This window comes from Coregonus lavaretus (genome assembly GCF_964263955.1).
Source record: "Coregonus lavaretus genome assembly, contig: HAP1_SCAFFOLD_242, whole genome shotgun sequence".
In the NCBI taxonomy this organism is placed as follows: domain Eukaryota; kingdom Metazoa; phylum Chordata; class Actinopteri; order Salmoniformes; family Salmonidae; genus Coregonus; species Coregonus lavaretus.
The window spans coordinates 11,974-30,689 of NW_028157515.1; the positions used below are offsets into that span (position 1 = coordinate 11,974).

Here is an 18,716-nt window from a genome sequence, read left to right on the forward strand (position 1 = left end):
TCGTTCCAGTCGCTAGCTGCAGCGAACTGAAAAGAGGAGCGACCCAGGGATGTGTGTGCTTTGGGGACCTGTAACAGAATGTGACTGGCAGAACGGGTGTTGTATGTGGAGGATGAGGGCTGCAGTAGGTATCTCAGATAGGGGGGAGTGAGGCCTAAGAGGGTTTTATAAATAAGCATCAACCAGTGGGTCTTGCGACGGGTATACAGAGATGACCAGTTTACAGAGGAGTTTAGAGTGCAGTGATGTGTCCTATAAGGAGCATTGGTGGCAAATCTGATGGCTGAATGGTAAAGAACATCTAGCCGCCTGAGAGCACCCTTACCTGCCGATCTATAAATTATGTCTCCGTAATCTAGCATGGGTAGGATGGTCATCTGATTGAGGGTTCGTTTGGCAGCTGGGGTGAATTACGATAGAGGGAACCAAGTCTAGATTGAACCTTAGCCTGCAGCTTTGATATGTGCTGAGAGAAGGACAGTGTACCGTCTAGCCATACTCCCAAGGACTCGTATGAGGTGACTACCTCAAGCTCTAAACCCTCAGAGGTAGTAATCACACCGGTGGGGAGAGGAGCATTCTTCTTACCAAACCACATTACCTTTGTTTTGGAGGTGTTCAGAACAAGGTTAAGGGCAGAGAAAGCTTGTTGGACACTAAGAAAGCTTTGTTGTAGAGCGTTTAACACAAAATCCGGGGAGGGGCCAGCTGAGTATAAGACTGTATCATCTGCATATAAATGGATGAGAGAGCTTCCTACTGCCTGAGCTATGTTGTTGATGAAAATTGAGAAGAGCGTGGGGCCTAGGATGGAGCCTTGGGGTACTCCCTTGGTGACAGGCAGTGGCTGAGACAGCAGACGTTCTGACTTTATACACTGCACTCTTTGAGAGAGGTAGTTAGCAAACCAGGCCAAAGACTCCTAAGAGACACCAATACTCCTTAGCCGACCCACAAGAATGGAATGGTCCACCGTATCAAAAGCTTTGGCCAAGTCAATAAAAATAGCAGCACAACATTGCTTAGAATCACAAAACAACCTCCAGCCTAGTGTTATATCTCACAAAACATCCTAGTGTTATCTATCACAAAACATAATTCAACATAGTGTTATATATCACAAAACAACCTAGTGTTATATATCACAAAACAATCTTCAACCTAGTGTTATATCGTGCATTCGGAAAGTATTCAGTCCCCTTGACTTTTTCCACTTTGTTATGTTACAGACTTATTCTAAAATGGATTAAATATTTTTTTCCCCTCATCAATCTACACACAATACCCCATAATGACAAACCGAAAACAGATTTTTAGAAATGTTTGCAAATGTATATTACAAATAAAAAACAGAAATACCTTATTTACATAAGTATTCAGACCCTTTGCTATGAGACCCGAAATTGAGCGCAGGTGCATCCTTTTTCCATTGATTATCCTTGAGATGTTTCTACCTGTGGTAAATTCAATTGATTGGACATGATTTGGAAAGGCACACACTGGGTCCATATAAGGTCCCACAGTTGACAGTGCATGTCAGAGCAAAAACCAAGCCATGAGGTCAAAGGATTTGCCCGTAGTGCTCCAAGATAGGATTGTGTCGAGGCACAGATCTGGGGAAGGGTACGATTTTTGTTTTTGCAGCAGCGTTGAAGGTCTCCAAGAACACCGTGGCCTCCATCATTCTTAAATGGAAGAAATTTGGAAACCACCAAGACTCTTCCTGGAGCTGATTGTTACTCTGACAGAGCTCCAGAGTTCCTCTGTGGAGATGGGAGAACCTTCCAGAAGGACAACCATCTCTGCAGCACTCCACCAATCAGGCCTTTATGGTAGAGTGGCCAGACGGAAGCCACTCCTCAGTAAAAGGCACATGACAGCCCGCTTGGAGTTTGCCAAAAGGCATCAAAAGGACTCTCAGACCATGAGAAACAAGATTCTCTGGTCTGATGAAACCAAGATTGAACTCTTTGGCCTGAATGCCAAGCATCACATCTGGAGGAAACCTGGCACCATCCCTACGGTGAAGCATGGTGGTGGCAGCATCATGCTGTGGGGATGTTTTTCAGCGGCAGGGACTGGGAGACTAGTCAGGATCGAGGGAAAGATGAACGGAGCAAAGTACAGAGAGATCCTTGATGAAAACCTGCTCCAGAGCGCTCAGGACCTCAGACTGGGGCGAAGGTTCACCTTCCAACAGGACAACGACCCTAAGCACACAGCCAAGACAATGCAGGAGTGGCTTCAGGACAAGTCTCTGAATGTCCTTGAGTGGCCCAGCCAGAGCCCAGACTTGAACCCGATCAAACATCTCTGGAAAGACCTGAAAATAGCTGTGCAGCGAAGCTCCCCATCCAACTGGACAGAGCTTGAGAGGTTCTGCAGAGAAGAATGGGGAAAAACTCCTCAAATACAGGTGTGCCAAGCTTGTAGCGTCATACCCAAGAAGACTAGAGGCTGCAATTGCTGCCAAAGGTGCTTCAACAAAGTACTGAGTAAAGGGTCGGAATACTTATGTAAATGTGATATTTCAGTTTTTTATGTTTCAACCTGGTGGTATATATCACAAAACAAAACTTCAACCTCCAACTCTATTATAGTACATTGATACCATGGACACAATGGACCAGTTCCCCAGACACAGATTGAACTCTACTCTACTTCTTGGCTAAAATCAGTGAAGATTCTCCTTTTATTTTTTTTTTACTGTCCCTATATGAGTATTGACCAACATGTGTACACCTCGCTAAGAACACTGTTGTTTATTGTTTTAGAGAGGACACATGGTGTACTGGTCAGAGTGATGTCGTCACAACATGCACTGGTCAGATTGAGTGATGACATCACAACATGACATCACACTGCTTGTCCGTCATGAACACAGCATTCTAATCTTGCCCCTCCCCCTCTCAGCTTTGGCTCGAAGGGATAGGCCGCCCCCTTCCTTCGCACGACCTGATTGGTACCCTGGAGCGAGACAGCCAACAGGTACTGAAGACGAGGAAAACATTCCTTCTAAATCAGAATACTTTAACAGATCATAACAAACAGTAAATACATGAAACAATACAAAAAGCTATCTAGTTAACGTTCTGCTCAAATTGGTCATAATCAAATCATACTGTAAATCCTAAACTAACTTGATTAAAGTATCTTAATAATACATCGTTGTAAAATTGTTTCACAGTATCAACACATCTAGTTATTGTATTCTGCGTGTTGGCATTTACTATACCAGAGTAGTGGTCAAGTCCCATTTCAATACCTGTCACTTGTCTATAAGTGTCCTGTGTCCAATGTATTTCAAATATATTGGAATTCAGAACTGAAAATGGAACTAAGTCCAATTCTTGTCAACCGTCTTCGCCAGCAGTCCTCTACTAATATAACGTTTGCCTCCCTAACCCTCTGTCCTGTACATTCAGACGTAAGTCAAGCAGCTCCGGATTCAGGCTACACATGGAGCGAGGCGGAGGCAGCACCTGAGATGGAAGGTAAGTCAGGTGACCACCTTACCAGCCGCGGCGGAAGTACTGTAGTACAACATAACAGGCGTCTCCACTGCCCCCTCTCAGAGCAGCGCGGTACTGCACCACAGAGGGCCCACAACACACTCAGGTTGAACAAGCTGATGGACTGCACATTTAACCCAATGGTTGGGATACGATTTATATTATTGGGATACAACAGAGAGTAGAAAACGTTTAAACAACCACTGGGCGTATTCTCCACAATGCTTGTGTAGTTACCTTTGTGCAGAAAAACTCTCCGTTGTGTCAAAATGCGTTGTACATATGTGCATAGGGGCTCTACACATCCACATCTGTTCATATCAGTGTGCACAGCATGTAAAGATCAATCCGTAACTGGAATGTTGACTGATATACTCAGGTATCGTGTAGAGCATGTGTTTAATATGGTTCCACTGTATATTCCGTGGCCAATATCTCTCCAGATGCCATGAACTCTGGAATATGAAGGACATATGGCACGGTTTACATTAAAGGGCATAGAGTCTAGACATGTGGGAATAGGCCCTGGGTCATATTCACTAGGCACCAAAACCGTAGAAAAGGACTGAAACAGGGAGGGCCTTGTCCAATAAGAAACACTTATATTTGTTTTGCTACGGTGTGCGCTAATGAACATGACCCAGGTAAAAGGTTCTTCTCTTTCCTGGTTTGTGATTGGTTTAGCCACAGATCTGACCAATCATAAGCATGGAAATGTGTGCATCCTGGGCCAGTATGATGCCCACGGTGGTGATACTAACTAACATTATACAGTTGAAGTCGGAAGTTAACATGCACTTACGTTGGAGTCATTTAAACTTGTTTTTCAACCACTCCACAAATTTCTTGTTAACAAACTATAGTTTTGGCAAGTCAGTTAGGACATCTACTTTCTGCATGACACAAGTAATTGTTCCAACAATTGTTTACAGACAGATTATTTCACTTATAATTCACTGTATCACAATTCCAGTGGGTCAGAAGTTTACATACACTAGGTTGACTGTGCCTTTAAACAGCTTGGAAAATTCCAGAAAATGATGTCATGGCTTTAGAAGCTTCTGATAGGCTAATTGACATAATTTGAGTCAATTGGAGGTGTACCTGTGGATGTGTTTCAAGGCCTACCTTCAAACTCAGTGCCTCTTTGCTTGACATCATGGGAAAATCAAAAGAAATCAGCCAAGACCTCAGAAAATAAATTGTAGACCTCCACAAGTGTGGTTCATCCTTGGGAGCAATTTCCAAACGCCTGAAGGTACCACGTTCATCTGTACAAACAATAGTACGCAAGTATAAACGCCATAGAGATGAACGTACTTTGGTGCGAAAAGTGCAAATCAATCCCAGAACAACAGCAAAGAACCTTGTGAAGATGCTGGAGGAAACAGGTACAAAAGTATCTATATCCACAGTAAAACGAGACCTATATCGACATAACCTGAAAGGCCGCTCAGCAAGGAAGAAGCCACTGCTCCAAAACCGCCATAAAAAAGCCAGACTACGGTTTGCAACTGCACATGGGGACAAAGATCGTACTTTTTGGAGAAATGTCCTCTGGTCTGATGAAACAAAAAATAGTACTGTTTGGCCATAATGACCATCGTTATGTTTTTTTGTTTTAAATTTTTATTTCACCTTTATTTAACCAGGTAAGCTAGTTGAGAACAAGTTCTCATTTACAACTGCGACCTGGCCAAGATAAAACAAAGCAGTGTGATAAAAACAACACAGAGTTACATATGGGGTAAAACTAAACATAAAGTCAAAAATACAACAGAAAATATGTATACAGTGTGTGCAAATGTAGCAAGTTATGGAGGTAAGGCAATAAATAGGCCATAGTGCAAAATAGTTACAATTTTGTATTAACACTGTCATGATAGATGTGATAGATGTTTGGAGGAAAAAGGGGTTAGCTTGCAAGCCGAAGAACACTATCCCAACCGTGAAGCACGGGGGTGGCAGCATCATGCTGTGGGCGTGCTTTGCTGCAGGAGGGTCTGGTGCACTTCACAAAATAGATGGCATCATGAGGAAGGAAAATTATGTGGATATATTGAAGCAACATCTCAAGACATCAGTCAGGAAGTTAAAGCTTGGTCGCAAATGGGTCTTCCAAATGGACAATGACCCCAAGCATACTTCCAAAGTTGTGGCAAAATGGCTTAAGGACAACAAAGTCAAGGTATTGGAGTGGCCATCACAAAGCCCTGACCTCAATCCTATAGAAAATGTGTGGGCAGAACTGAAAAAGCGTGTGCGAGCAAGGAGGCCTACAAACCTGACTCAGTTACACCAGCTCTGTCAGGAGGAATGGGCCAAAATTCACCCAACTTATTGTGGGAAGCTTGTGGAAGGCTACCCGAAACGTTTGACCCAAGTTAAACAATTTAAAGGCAATGCTACCAAATACTAATTGAGTGTATGTAAACTTCTGACCCACTGGGAATGTGATGAAATAAATAAAAGCTGAAATAAAATAATTCTCTCTACTATTATTCTGACATTTCACATTCTTAAAATAAAGTGGTGATCCTAACTGACCTAATACAGGGAATTTTAACTAGGATTAAATGTCAGGAATTGTGAAAAACTGAGTTTAAATGTATTTGGCTAAAGGTGTATGTAAACTTCCGACTTCAACTGTAGTTAACGTAATGTCTCCTGTGTAGCCCGCGACCCCAGGACTGATATCTCCGAGTATGAACGCTGGTATTATAACTTTGGACAGTACCGTAAGTTTCTTTTTCATTTTCTGTCCTTGAAATCCTGGTTGGAATTGGACAATTCCTGCTTATTCCTTTCTGATTCCACCGAGATTTCTGGAAATTCTGGAATTTTTTTGGGGGGGAAATTACTGGATATTTGCAACCCTAAATACATTGAAAGATAAAGATTTGATTGTTTTCATACATACAATATGAGTCAATCAGAGACTGTATGGGGAGGATGATCAACATCTTTATTTTGGGATCAAGCCTTTTTTAATCGATCACTTTATTTTGCCAATGAGTTTTGTGAGATTCCAAGAATTATCCATGTGGTGCAGTTGCTTTAAAAAAAACAAATAGTTTTAGATTTGTTTTTAGCATCGCAGTCCTCTACCAACACACACACCTCAATGCACAAACCAAACCACGCTGTTTATGGACCCATGAATAGAAACTAGCTCAATTGGCATCTACAGTTCAGGACATTGAGCTACAGATTATAGGGCCTGAACACATTTGTTCTATTGGGTTAGGGTTGGTGAAAATGTTGAAGGCATCTACATCTTAAATGAAGAGCTGGTTTCTGACACCAACAGGCCTGAGACCAACAGGACTGAGACCAACAGGTCTGAGACCAACAGGTCTGAGACCAACAGGCCTGAGACCAACAGGACTGAGACCAACAGGACTGAGACCAACAGGACTGAGACCAACAGGCCTGAGACCAACAGGCCTGAGACCAACAGGCCTGAGACCAACAGGACTGAGACCAACAGGACCAACAGGACTGAGACCAACAGGACTGAGACCAACAGGCCTGAGACCAACAGGCCTGAGACCAACAGGACTGAGACCAACAGGCCTGAGACCAACAGGCCTGAGACCAACAGGACTGAGACCAACAGGCCTGAGACCAACAGGCCTGAGACCAACAGGCCTGACACCAACAGGCCTGAGACCAACAGGACTGAGACCAACAGGCCTGAGACCAACAGGACTGAGACCAACAGGACTGAGACCAACAGGACTGAGACCAACAGGACTGAGACCAACAGGACTGAGACCAACAGGACTGAGACCAACAGGACTGAGACCAACAGGACTGAGACCAACAGGACTGAGACCAACAGGACTGAGACCAACAGGACTGAGACCAACAGGACTGAGACCAACAGGCCTGAGACCAACAGGACTGAGACCAACAGGCCTGAGACCAACAGGTCTGAGACCAACAGGACTGAGACCAACAGGACTGAGACCAACAGGACTGAGACCAACAGGACTGAGACCAACAGGACTGAGACCAACAGGACTGAGAAAAACAGGGATGAGCCATTTCAAGCTAATCCCACGGAAAATACAACCACACACATCCACACATCTGGTTGAATCTTGGGGTCAGTGACGATTCTATATTCTCTATCTGCATCTTCCAGCACCCCGGTCCGCTGACCCTGAGCGTAAACTGCCACTAGACACAACTCACACTAGAGGTGGGTACCTAATTAAAGTTTCAAGTTTATTTTTGCCATTTCTAGTTGCGCTAATCATAATCTTGTCCACCAGCCAGCTAGTATTGAGCCTGGACTAAACCAAACTGTGGCCAATTTACTCAAAAGACTGCTGCTTACAGTTAGTGCATACATTATTTTATTTTTTTCATACTGGCCCCCCGTGGGAATCAAACCTACATCCCTGCCGGCCATTCCCTCCCCTACCCTGGACCAATTGTGCGCCGCCCCATGGGTCTCCCGGTCGCGGCCGGCTACAACAGAGCCTGGATTCGAACCAGGATCTCTAGTGGCACAGCTAGCACTGCGATGCAGCGCCTTAGACCACTGCGCCACTCGGGAGTCATAACAGTCCCAGATATTGTCCTGATTGTTATGAAGTGTTATACACACAGTGTGTCCTGACAATGGTGAGTGCTGTACTATGCCTTTGACGTTTGCTAATGCTCAGCTTGTTTAAAATCTTTCTACACAGTGGAACCAGTGGACTCCTGGAAACCAGAAGTGAACCCTTTTGATTCAGGTGAGATAATGTAGCACCTCCTTGCTTAAGAAAACAGCGTAGACCAGCATACATTTCAAGCTGGTCCGCGCTAGTCTATGCTGGTTAGATGCTGGTCAAGCTGGTTTGACCAGCATGGTCTAACTGGTCAAGCTGGTATGACCAGCATGGTATAACTGGTTCTGGTGGCCGACCAGCACGGTCTAGCTGGTTATGCTGGTCAGACTAGCCTTCATTGTATTTTCACTGGTGACCAGTAGTGATGTTACGTTTAATACCGGAGTTCCAAGGCATGTGTCGTGTATCACTTTATCAGAAGTACGTCATCAATGACGTCTGCAGCTTTGTTTGATCACATGCTTTTTCAAACCGTGTGTTGCAAAATGCGAGATCCCCACTGATTTCTCCGTGGTTCCGATGCTTTCATCGATTCCAAGCTGCTTTCAAACACCGACTTACAAATATGGTTAGGATTTTGTACAAAAAGTTTCACCTGACTAGTAGTTTATCTGGTAGAGTAGGGAACTATGGAACACTTAGTGATGTGAAGGTATGAGGTTGAATCCTGTTGAAGGCATACTATTTAGAAAAATGTGTTTTATGTGAAACCACACTTTCTGCACTGTTGTTCAAATAATTTGTTTCATTTAGTAGAAGCTTCTGTCTTAAGCATCCTAAATAATGCCTTAGATTCCGTTTTTTGAAAAATAGTCCACTTGAAGGCAACAAAGAGAAGCATGATGCATGCCTGGTATTCCAACGGCTACTAAAGCCAACAACTTACCGCTGCACCACAGAGTTTAGATGAAAACAGTGGAGAAAAATAAACTCTGTTTAATAATCGTACGCTGCTATTTATTGCTGACCAGCAGATGTCAGTGATGTGCATTGTGAACAGAAAATGAAGCTAAGAGTAATGAACCGATTTTCGCACACAATTTGGTCAAAGCGCCGAAGTCTTCAGAAAGCCTCGGTGTCCCATCACTAGTGAGCCGCCTTCGTTGTGTTTTCGCTAGTGATGTTACATTTGATACCGGAGCTCCGAGTCATGCGTCGAAATCACTAAGCAGTTTATTTTCGAAGCAGTGTGCCGATGCCTGTATCACTTTATCAGAAGCACATGATCAATGACCTCCGACGCTTTCGTTTTGGAAAACAACCACCTGATTGGTTTAGTATTGGTTTCGGTAGAAGATAAAAAAAGGCTACCCCGCGCACGCACTACGGGGTGTGGGACGTCATCTATAATAATTTGGCTGTTCTAAATTATTTTGACCAGCAGGTGCCACTAGTGTTCACTGTGTTGATCAAAGCCTCGAGTAACCTATATTCGACACAATTGGCTCGAAATGCTCGATGCTTCATGAAGCTTCGTTTCCCCATCACTAGTTTTCTCTGGTGACCAGCCTTCGTTGTGTTTTCGCTGGTGACCAACATTCGTTGTGTTTTCGCTGGTGACCAACCTTCGTTGTGTTTTCGCTGGTGACCAACATTCGTTGTGTTTTCGCTGGTGACCAACATTCGGTGTGTTTTCGCTGGTGACCAACATTCGGTGTGTTTTCGCTGGTGACCAACATTCGGTGTGTTTTCGCTGGTGACCAACATTCGGTGTGTTTTCGCTGGTGACCAACATTCGGTGTGTTTTCGCTGGTGACCAACATTCGTTGTGTTTTCGCTGGTGACCAACATTCGTTGTGTTTTCGCTGGTGACCAACATTCGTTGTGTTTTGGACACTGGTGACCAGCAAAATGCTAAAGCAAAACCAACATCAATCACATTATGCTGGTTTGTTTCATGTTTTGTTGTAGACCCCAGGAAGAGTAGCTGCTGCTTTCTCAACAGCTAACGGGGATCTTAATAAAATACAAAATGCAAAAACATAGCTATTGAAACAAACAATTCAAAAAAATCTAACTGCAATAGAGCATGCTGGGAAATATGATAACGATCGGCATTGGTTTTGCAGACCAGCAAAATTCTAATTACTTTGGAGTCAACCTCACTTGGGATTTGAACTCACAACCTCTCCGTTACCAGTGACGTAAATTTCCTGCTACGCCACTGGATCTTCGGGTATGATAGAGATTGTTCAAACATTAGAACCAATAGACATTCTGTCATTTGTCCCTGTCATTAGAACCCTCTCACAAGGAGCTCTTGTGTGTTTTTCATTTTGTCCCTTTGGGTTCTACGTAGAACCCTGTCATGAAGAACCCTCTGGTTACAGAGTTCTGTCATTTGTCCCTATGGCAGAACCCTTTCTGGAGCCACGTAGAACCCTTTGATTTGTCCTTGTAGGGGAACCCCTTTGAGTTCCATTTAGAACCCTCTCATGAAGAACCCTCTGGTTCCAGGTAGAACCAATGACAGGTTCTACAGTTATACATACAGGATTCTTCAGATGTGCTTATGGCAGAATTACCTGTAATTTGACGGTAAGTTACAGGCTACTGAGTTGCATTAAAAATACAGTATTTTTTACAGTTGAATTAAGGTGTTATTGTTGTAAAATGACTTGTTGTTGTCTACCTTACTTTCACTGCACTGAAATGTAGGTGGGGCAATGTGCTGGTGGGGGCTCATTAGCCTATTTGGGGGCATGGTCTAAAATGTGTTGTATTTGTGCCAATCGTTAGTGGAAGTGTTGTACCAATTTAAGTGGTTTTATAGTTATGTTGACGAAGGTTGACCACCTAATTTGTCCACGCCCAGTTCTACAAGAATCAGGAAGTGATTGTGAGAATCAGGAAGTGTTAAGAGGTTACTGTTCATTTTTCACTAACTTGATGGCAGTTGGTCACTGGGAAGTTCACGTTTCATTTTCAATAACTTACTGTCTGCTTGCTGCAAGTACTTATTGTAAAAGTCACAGTTACTTACTGTGGCTGATCTCTGTCACGCTCACTGACCTGATGGTTTGCTGCCAACTAAAAGGTTGCGGCCAGGTGAGGCTGGGTCCCAAGTGTGCATACCACAAATAATAGTTTTTACCTAATGTTTTAAGCTTTCTTGTTGTCAGAAAAGTTCAGTGAAGGTAGATTGAGCTACTGGCAGATAGTTGCATGTAAGTTAGCTGGTTGCCAATGAGTTACTAGCAGTTACTGGCTATTAAGTTACTGTGAAGTTTACAATAGCTCACTGACAGCTGGTTGCCAATGAGTTACTAGCAGTTACTGGCTATTAAGTTACTGTGAAGTTTACAATAGCTCACTGACAGCTGGTTGCCAATGAGTTACTAGCAGTTACTGGCTATTAAGTTACTGTGAAGTTTACAATAGCTCACTGACAGCTGGTTGCCAATGAGTTACTAGCAGTTACTGGCTATTAAGTTACTGTGAAGTTTACAATAGCTCACTGACAGCTGGTTGCCAATGAGTTACTAGCAGTTACTGGCTATTAAGTTACTGTGAAGTTTACAATAACTCACTGACAGCTGGTTGCCAATGAGTTACTAGCAGTTACTGGCTATTAAGTTACTGTGAAGTTTACAATAACTCACTGACAGCTGGTTGCCAATGAGTTACTAGCAGTTACTGGCTATTAAGTTACTGTGAAGTTTACAATAACTCACTGACAGCTGGTTGCCAATGAGTTACTAGCAGTTACTGGCTATTAAGTTACTGTGAAGTTTACAATAACTCACTGACAGCTGGTTGCCAATGAGTTACTAGCAGTTACTGGCTATTAAGTTACTGTGAAGTTTACAATAACTCACTGACAGCTGGTTGCCAATGAGTTACTAGCAGTTACTGGCTATTAAGTTACTGTGAAGTTTACAATAACTCACTGACAGCTGGTTGCCAATGAGTTACTAGCAGTTACTGGCTATTAAGTTACTGTGAAGTTTACAATAACTCACTGACAGCTGGTTGCCAATGAGTTACTAGCAGTTACTGGCTATTAAGTTACTGTGAAGTTTACAATAACTCACTGACAGCTGGTTGCCAATTAGGTAACGCAAAATTCACAGCAACTTCCAGGCAACTAACTTCCATTAAATGACTGTGAAATGCACAGTAACCTCTTACCAATGGTCTCAAAGATATAAAACGTACAGTGTTAAAAGAGGGGCTCAGCCTCTTCTTCTTCTTCTTCTTTGGTGGAGTTTAACGGCGGTTGGCATCCAATATGTTGCATTACCGCCCCCAACTGGACTATAGTATAAATCCATTATATATATATATATATATATATATATATATATATATATATATATATATATATATATATATATATATATATATATATTATACTTTGTGTTTCAACATGTGAAAAGGGAACTGAAATGAATGTTGGATGAAACGAAGCTTCGGACGTCATTGATCACGTGCTTCTGATAAAGCGATACAAGCATCGGCACACCCGCTTTGAAATAAACTGCTTAGCGATTTCGACGCATGCTCCAGTATCAAACGTAACATCACTAGTCTAATTCCTATTGGAATCCAGCCAGAGTGGGGATATCTGACAATTTGAACTTTTATTCACTTACAATCGGCATTCAGAATGACTGCCAGGGATGAATAGGCAGACTGCCTAAACTGGAACAGCCATCTCAGTAATGGGTGAAATAAATCCAACTAACAGATTGGAATAGATTAGAAACATTTATGTTATTTATCTTTGTGTAGCATAACATGAATTGATTGATAAATCGATTAATGTACAAGGCAAAAACACAGATAATGAAACAAACAATTCAAAAAAATCTAACTGCAATAGAGCATGCTGGGAAATATGATCATGATGGGTGTGGTTTTGCAAACCCTGCCGGACGAGTATACACTCCCTCCAAAAAAAAAGGTTATTGAGGGATTTATTGTCAGGGGTGAGGCTGATGTAAGGGGCCTATCAGAGGGGTTCTTTACTGCTGTGATGGTGGTGAAGAACCACCCTGTTCTTGGGGAAAGACTTGTATCTTGATTTGTGCTTAGGTACAGGGCACCATTGAAGGGAGAGATTTCTTGGGTAGCGTTAAGTGTGGAGGTGGAGCAATTTAAGTTGAAGATTCTTGGTGTGGAGATTGGTGAAACAGAGGTATCTGTTATTTTGAGCTTTGATTCAGAGTTTTTACCTGAAAAAGTAATGTTAGGATATATGAGTTATGCTGTTAGAGTGTTTGTGCCGAATACACTGCGGTGTTACAGGTGCCATGTTTACGGTCATGTTGCAGTAGAGCAGGAGGGAGAATCCAAGATGTGGAAAGTGTGCAGGAGGACATGGGACAGAGGAATGTGTAGTTTTGGTGGGCAAAAATGTGTGTGTCAACTGTAGGGGTGCCCATGTTGCTGGGGATCAGAGGTGCCCGGTGCGAGAGAGGCAGGTTGAGGTGGCCGGGGTTACAGTAGTGGAGAAGGTGTCGTATTCTGAGGCAGTGAATAAAGTAGAGGAGGGTGGATCAAGGGGGAGGGATTCTGAGAGGATCCTTGTTAATAGTAGATCTGGGCCAGAACAGAGGGATAGGCCAACGAGTGATATATGTTTCAGTAAGGTTGGCTTCGTAGCGTACATAGCAATGGTTATTAACTGTACCGCAGAGATGGAACGTAAGTCACAGAAAATAGATGTTGTGGTGGCAGCTGCAGAGAAGTACTTTGGGGTACGAGATTTGACTTCAGAAGAGTTACAGGGTGTGTTGAGTGATAGTGTCCCGTCCTCTCAGGCCGTTGGGTTAAAGTGTTGGAATAAGGTGGTGGCTTTTAATGAGTGTAGGGTTAGTTGGTAATTTTTCCTGTTTTGTTATTGGTTTGATAGAAGACGCAAAAAGCTGTGCAAGCACTAAAGGGTGTGGGACGTCATCTATAATAATTTGGCTGCTCTAAATTATTTTGTCCAGCAGGTGCCACTAGTGTTCACTGTGTCGATCAAAGCCTCGAGTAATGAACCTATTTTCAACACATTTGGCTGGAAAACTTCAATGCTTCAGGAAGCTTAGTTTCCCCAACACTAAATTAGACAACACTTTGCGAGCCAGAATAATGTGACTTGATGCTGGGATTGCGGGTGACCAGCATATTCTTGTATGCTGTTTCCAAAACACAGCGAAGGCTGGTCACCAGCGACAACACAGCGAAGGCTGGTCACCAGCGAAAACACAGCAAAGGCTGGTCACCAGCAAAAACAGCCTGAGGGGTATCCTACGAAGCAAGCTAGATCAACTCAGGGTTTTCTAAAGCTATCCGGCGCTTCAGTTAGCTTCACATTCCAGCTCAGGCTTCACCCGTACTACGAGGGTGGATATTGTTTTCCCGCCTGCTGCTATCTCTAGCAGGCTTGCAACTGCCAGTCGAATGCCAAACTCTTCATTGAGGACAATGTTGAAACATCAATCCATGGGAGAGTCAGTGACACATTTTAAATTTGTACTGAAATCTAATGAAAGAAAAGTTATCTTGCAAATTCAGCAGGCTGTGGTGTAAAATAGGCTTCTTGAAGTACCATCTTTATTATATTAGTTTTACTTTACTGTGCTTATCAATGCACAACCACAAGCACCTTACTCCTATTGATAAAATAATTGTATTGGGTTATACAAAAGTGTTACAGTGCGTGAAGTTTAAAATGCATTCTGTCGTTACTAAATGTGTAATGTGATATATTTTAACATTACTATTTTTTAACACAAATGAAGGGGATGATGACGCAATCATTACGAGAGGGAGGGAAGGAATCTGATCTCATTGGTCCTCAACTCACGGCTCAGTCATCTCATTGGTCCTCAACTCACGGCTCAGTCATTTCATTGGTCCTCAACTCACGGCTCAGTCATTTCATTGGTCCTCAACTCACGGCTCAGTCATTTCATTGGTCCTCAACTCACGGCTCAGTCATTTCATTGGTCCTCAACTCACGGCTCAGTCATTTCATTGGTCCTCAACTCACGGCTCAGTCATTTCATTGGTCCTCAACTCACGGCTCAGTCATTTCATTGGTCCTCAACTCACGGCTCAGTCATTTCATTGGTCCTCAACTCACGGCTCAGTCATTTCATTGGTCCTCAACTCACGGCTCAGTCATTTCATTCAGGGTATGTGGAGTTAGCCCTGAGTTAGCGTTAGCCTGCTCCGGAGCAGGTTAGTTCTGAAGGATTCGTTGCCAAAGGATACCTCTCTGGTCAGTATATCATTGTAGGATACCTCTCTGGTCAGTATATCATTGTAGGATACCTCTCTGGTCAGTATATCATTGTAGGATACCTCTCTGGTCAGTATATCATTGTAGGATACCTCTCTGGTCAGTATACAGTGAGGGAAAAAAGTATTTGATCCCCTGCTGATTTTGTACGTTTGCCCACTGACAAAGAAATTATCAGTCTATAATTTTAATGGTAGGTTTATTTGAACAGTGAGAGACAGAATAACAACAAAAAAATCCTGAAAAACGCATGTCAATAATGTTATAAATTGATTTACATTTTAATGAGGGAAATAAGTATTTGACCCCTCTGCAAAACATGACTTAGTACTTGGTGGCAAAACCCTTGTTGGCAATCACAGAGGTCAGACGTTTCTTGTAGTTGGCCACCAGGTTTGCACACATCTCAGGAGGGATTTTGTCCCACTCCTCTTTGCAGATCTTCTCCAAGTCATTAAGGTTTTGAGGCTGACGTTTGGCAACTCGAACCTTCAGCTCCCTCCACAGATTTTCTATGGGATTAAGGTCTGGAGACTGGCTAGGCCACTCCAGGACCTTAATGTGCTTCTTCTTGAGCCACTCCTTTGTTGCCTTGGCCGTGTGTTTTGGGTCATTGTCATGCTGGAATACCCATTCACGACCCATTTTCAATGCCCTGGCTGAGGGAAGGAGGTTCTCACCCAAGATTTGACGGTACATGGCCCCGTCCATCGTCCTTTTGATGCAGTGAAGTTGTCCTGTCCCCTTAGCAGAAAAACACCCCCAAAGCATAATGTTTCCACCTCCATGTTTGACGGTGGGGATGGTGTTCTTGGGGTCATAGGCAGAATTCCTCCTCCTCCAAACACAGTGAATTGAGTTGATGCCAAAGAGCTCCATTTTGGTCTCATCTGACCACAACACTTTCACCCAGTTCTCCTCTGAATCATTCAGATGTTCATTGGCAAACTTCAGACGGGCATGTATATGTGCTTTCTTGAGCAGGGGGACCTTGCGGGCGCTGCAGGATTTCAGTCCTTCACGGCGTAGTGTGTTACCAATTGTTTTCTTGGTGACTATGGTCCCAGCTGCCTTGAGATCACACAGACAGACACAGATATGGCTCTCCAGGACCAAAACTTGAGGTCTCAAATGTATAGTGAATCCAGCCTTAGATGTGGTCTGTTTATCTTGTAATGATCAGTTGGTAAAAGAATGATGATGTTCATTATCTGCAGTTATTGTCTTCTCTGTTTTGTTTGACATGTCTGTCATCTTCTCTTCTGTCTGTCATCTTCTCTTCTGTCTGTCATCTTCTGTCTTTAGGTTTCAGTGTGAGAGAGCAGGACTCAATACCCCGGGCCGGACCCGAGCCTGTTACTCAGGGAGACCCAAGTATGTTCCCACACACATGCACACACACGGTCGTTCACCATAGGAGTTGGCAAGACTGCAAATACAGATCTGGGACCAGGCTGGATAGTTGTTTTTTTAATGTGTTATATGGTATAACACCTATGATATAACATTGATTGATTGATTGAAAGGTAGACATAGCTTGGTTAATGGACGGTAGTTGAAGTATTGGGATATCATATTGACTGATTAATTGATTGATTGATTGGCAGACTTTACAGTTGACATAGCGTGGTTAATGGACGGTAGCTGGAGTATTGGGATATCACATTGATTGATTTATTGATTGATTGGCAGACTGTAAAGTTGACATAGCATGGCTGATGGACGGTAGCTGGAGTATTGGGAAGCGTCGCTTTAAGATCCAGAAAGACTTCCTGGCTGAGGTGGCACAGGTCATCAATGTGGGCGTGGCCGGACCTATGATGGGCGTCATCCAATACGGGTAAGTAACCCCTAAATATATACACTACCAGTCAAAAGTTTGGACACACCTACTCATTCAAGGGTTTTTCTTTATTTTTACTATTTTCTACATTGTAGAATAATAGTAAAGACATCAAAACTATGAAATAACACATATGGAATCATGTAGTAACCAAAAAAGTGTTAAACAAATCAAAATATATTTTATATTTGAGATTCTTCGAATAGCCACCCTTTGCCTTGATGACAGCTTTGCACACGTTTGGCATTCTCTCAACCAGCTTCATGAGGTAGTCACCTGGAATGCATTTCAATTAACATGTGTGCCTTCTTAAAGTTAATTTGTGGGAAGGAGTATCGCTGCGGAATGCTGTGGTATCCATGCTGGTTAAGTGTGCCTTCAATTCTAAATAAATCACAGACAGTGTCACCAGCAAAGCACCCCCACACCATCATTCCTCCTCCTCCATGCTGCACGGTGGGAACCACACATGCAGAGATCATCCGTTCACTTACACTACGTCTCACAAAGGCACAGCGGTTGGAACCAAAAATCTCCAATTTGGACTCCAGACCAAAGGACACATTTCCACTGGTCTAATGTCCATTGCTCGTGTTTCTTGGCCCAAGCAGGTCTCTTCTTCTTATTGGTGTCCTTTAGTAGTGGTTTCTTTGAGCAATTCGACCATGAAGTTCTGATTCACGCAGTCTCCTCTGAATAGTTGATGTTGAGATGTGTCTGTTACTTGAACTATGTGAAGGATTTCTGAGGTGCAGTTAACTGTAATTAACTTATCCTCTGCAGCAGAGGTAACTCTGGGTCTTCCTTTCCTGTGGCGGTCCTCATGAGAGCCAGTTTCATCATAGCGCTTGATGGTTTTTGCGACTGCACTTTAAGAAACTTTCAAAGTTCTTGAAATGTTCCGTATTGACTGACCTTCATGTCTTAAAGTAATGATGGACTGTCGTTTCTCTTTGCTTATTTGAGCTGTTCTTGCCATAATATGGACTTGGTCTTTTACCAAATAGGGCTATCTTCTGTATACCACCCCTACCTTGTCATTGGCTCAAACGCATTAAGAAGGAAATACATTCCACAAATTAACTTTTAAGAAGGCACACCTGTTGATTGAAATGCATTCCAGGTGACTACCTCATGAAGCTGGTTCAGAGAATTCCAAGAGTGTGCAAAGCTGTCATCAAGGCAAAGGGTGGCTACTTCGAAGAATCTCAAATATAAAATATATTTTGATTTGTTTAACACTTTTTTGGTTACTACATGATTCCATATGTGTAATTTCATAGTTTTGATGTCTTCACTATTATTCTACAATGTAGAAAATAGTAAAAAAGAAAGAAAAAAGAAAAAATGTAAGTGGCTCTGGATAAGAGCGTCTGCTAAATGACTAAAATGTAAACACCCCTGAATGAGTAGGTGTCCAAACTTTTGACTGGTAATATACACTGCTCAAAAAAATAAAGGGAACACTAAAATAACACATCCTAGATCTGAATGAATGA

At 42.8% G+C, this 18,716-nt stretch overlaps 1 protein-coding gene across 1 annotated transcript in view; it reads left to right on the top strand.

The window, feature by feature from the left end:
- Nucleotides 1-2,913: 2,913 nt before the first annotated feature.
- The window catches only part of LOC311125337 (vitrin-like), a gene marked incomplete at its 5' end in the record, with an annotated part of 31,207 nt that continues 15,404 nt past the window's right edge, over nt 2,914-18,716 (top strand). The window contains 7 exons of the mRNA XM_084199384.1: nt 2,914-2,988; nt 3,426-3,494; nt 6,188-6,250; nt 7,663-7,719; nt 8,213-8,260; nt 16,680-16,748; nt 17,067-17,214. Of these exons, the coding sequence (XP_084055510.1) occupies nt 2,914-2,988; nt 3,426-3,494; nt 6,188-6,250; nt 7,663-7,719; nt 8,213-8,260; nt 16,680-16,748; nt 17,067-17,214 (529 nt within the window). The remainder of the gene's footprint in view (nt 2,989-3,425; nt 3,495-6,187; nt 6,251-7,662; nt 7,720-8,212; nt 8,261-16,679; nt 16,749-17,066; nt 17,215-18,716) is intronic.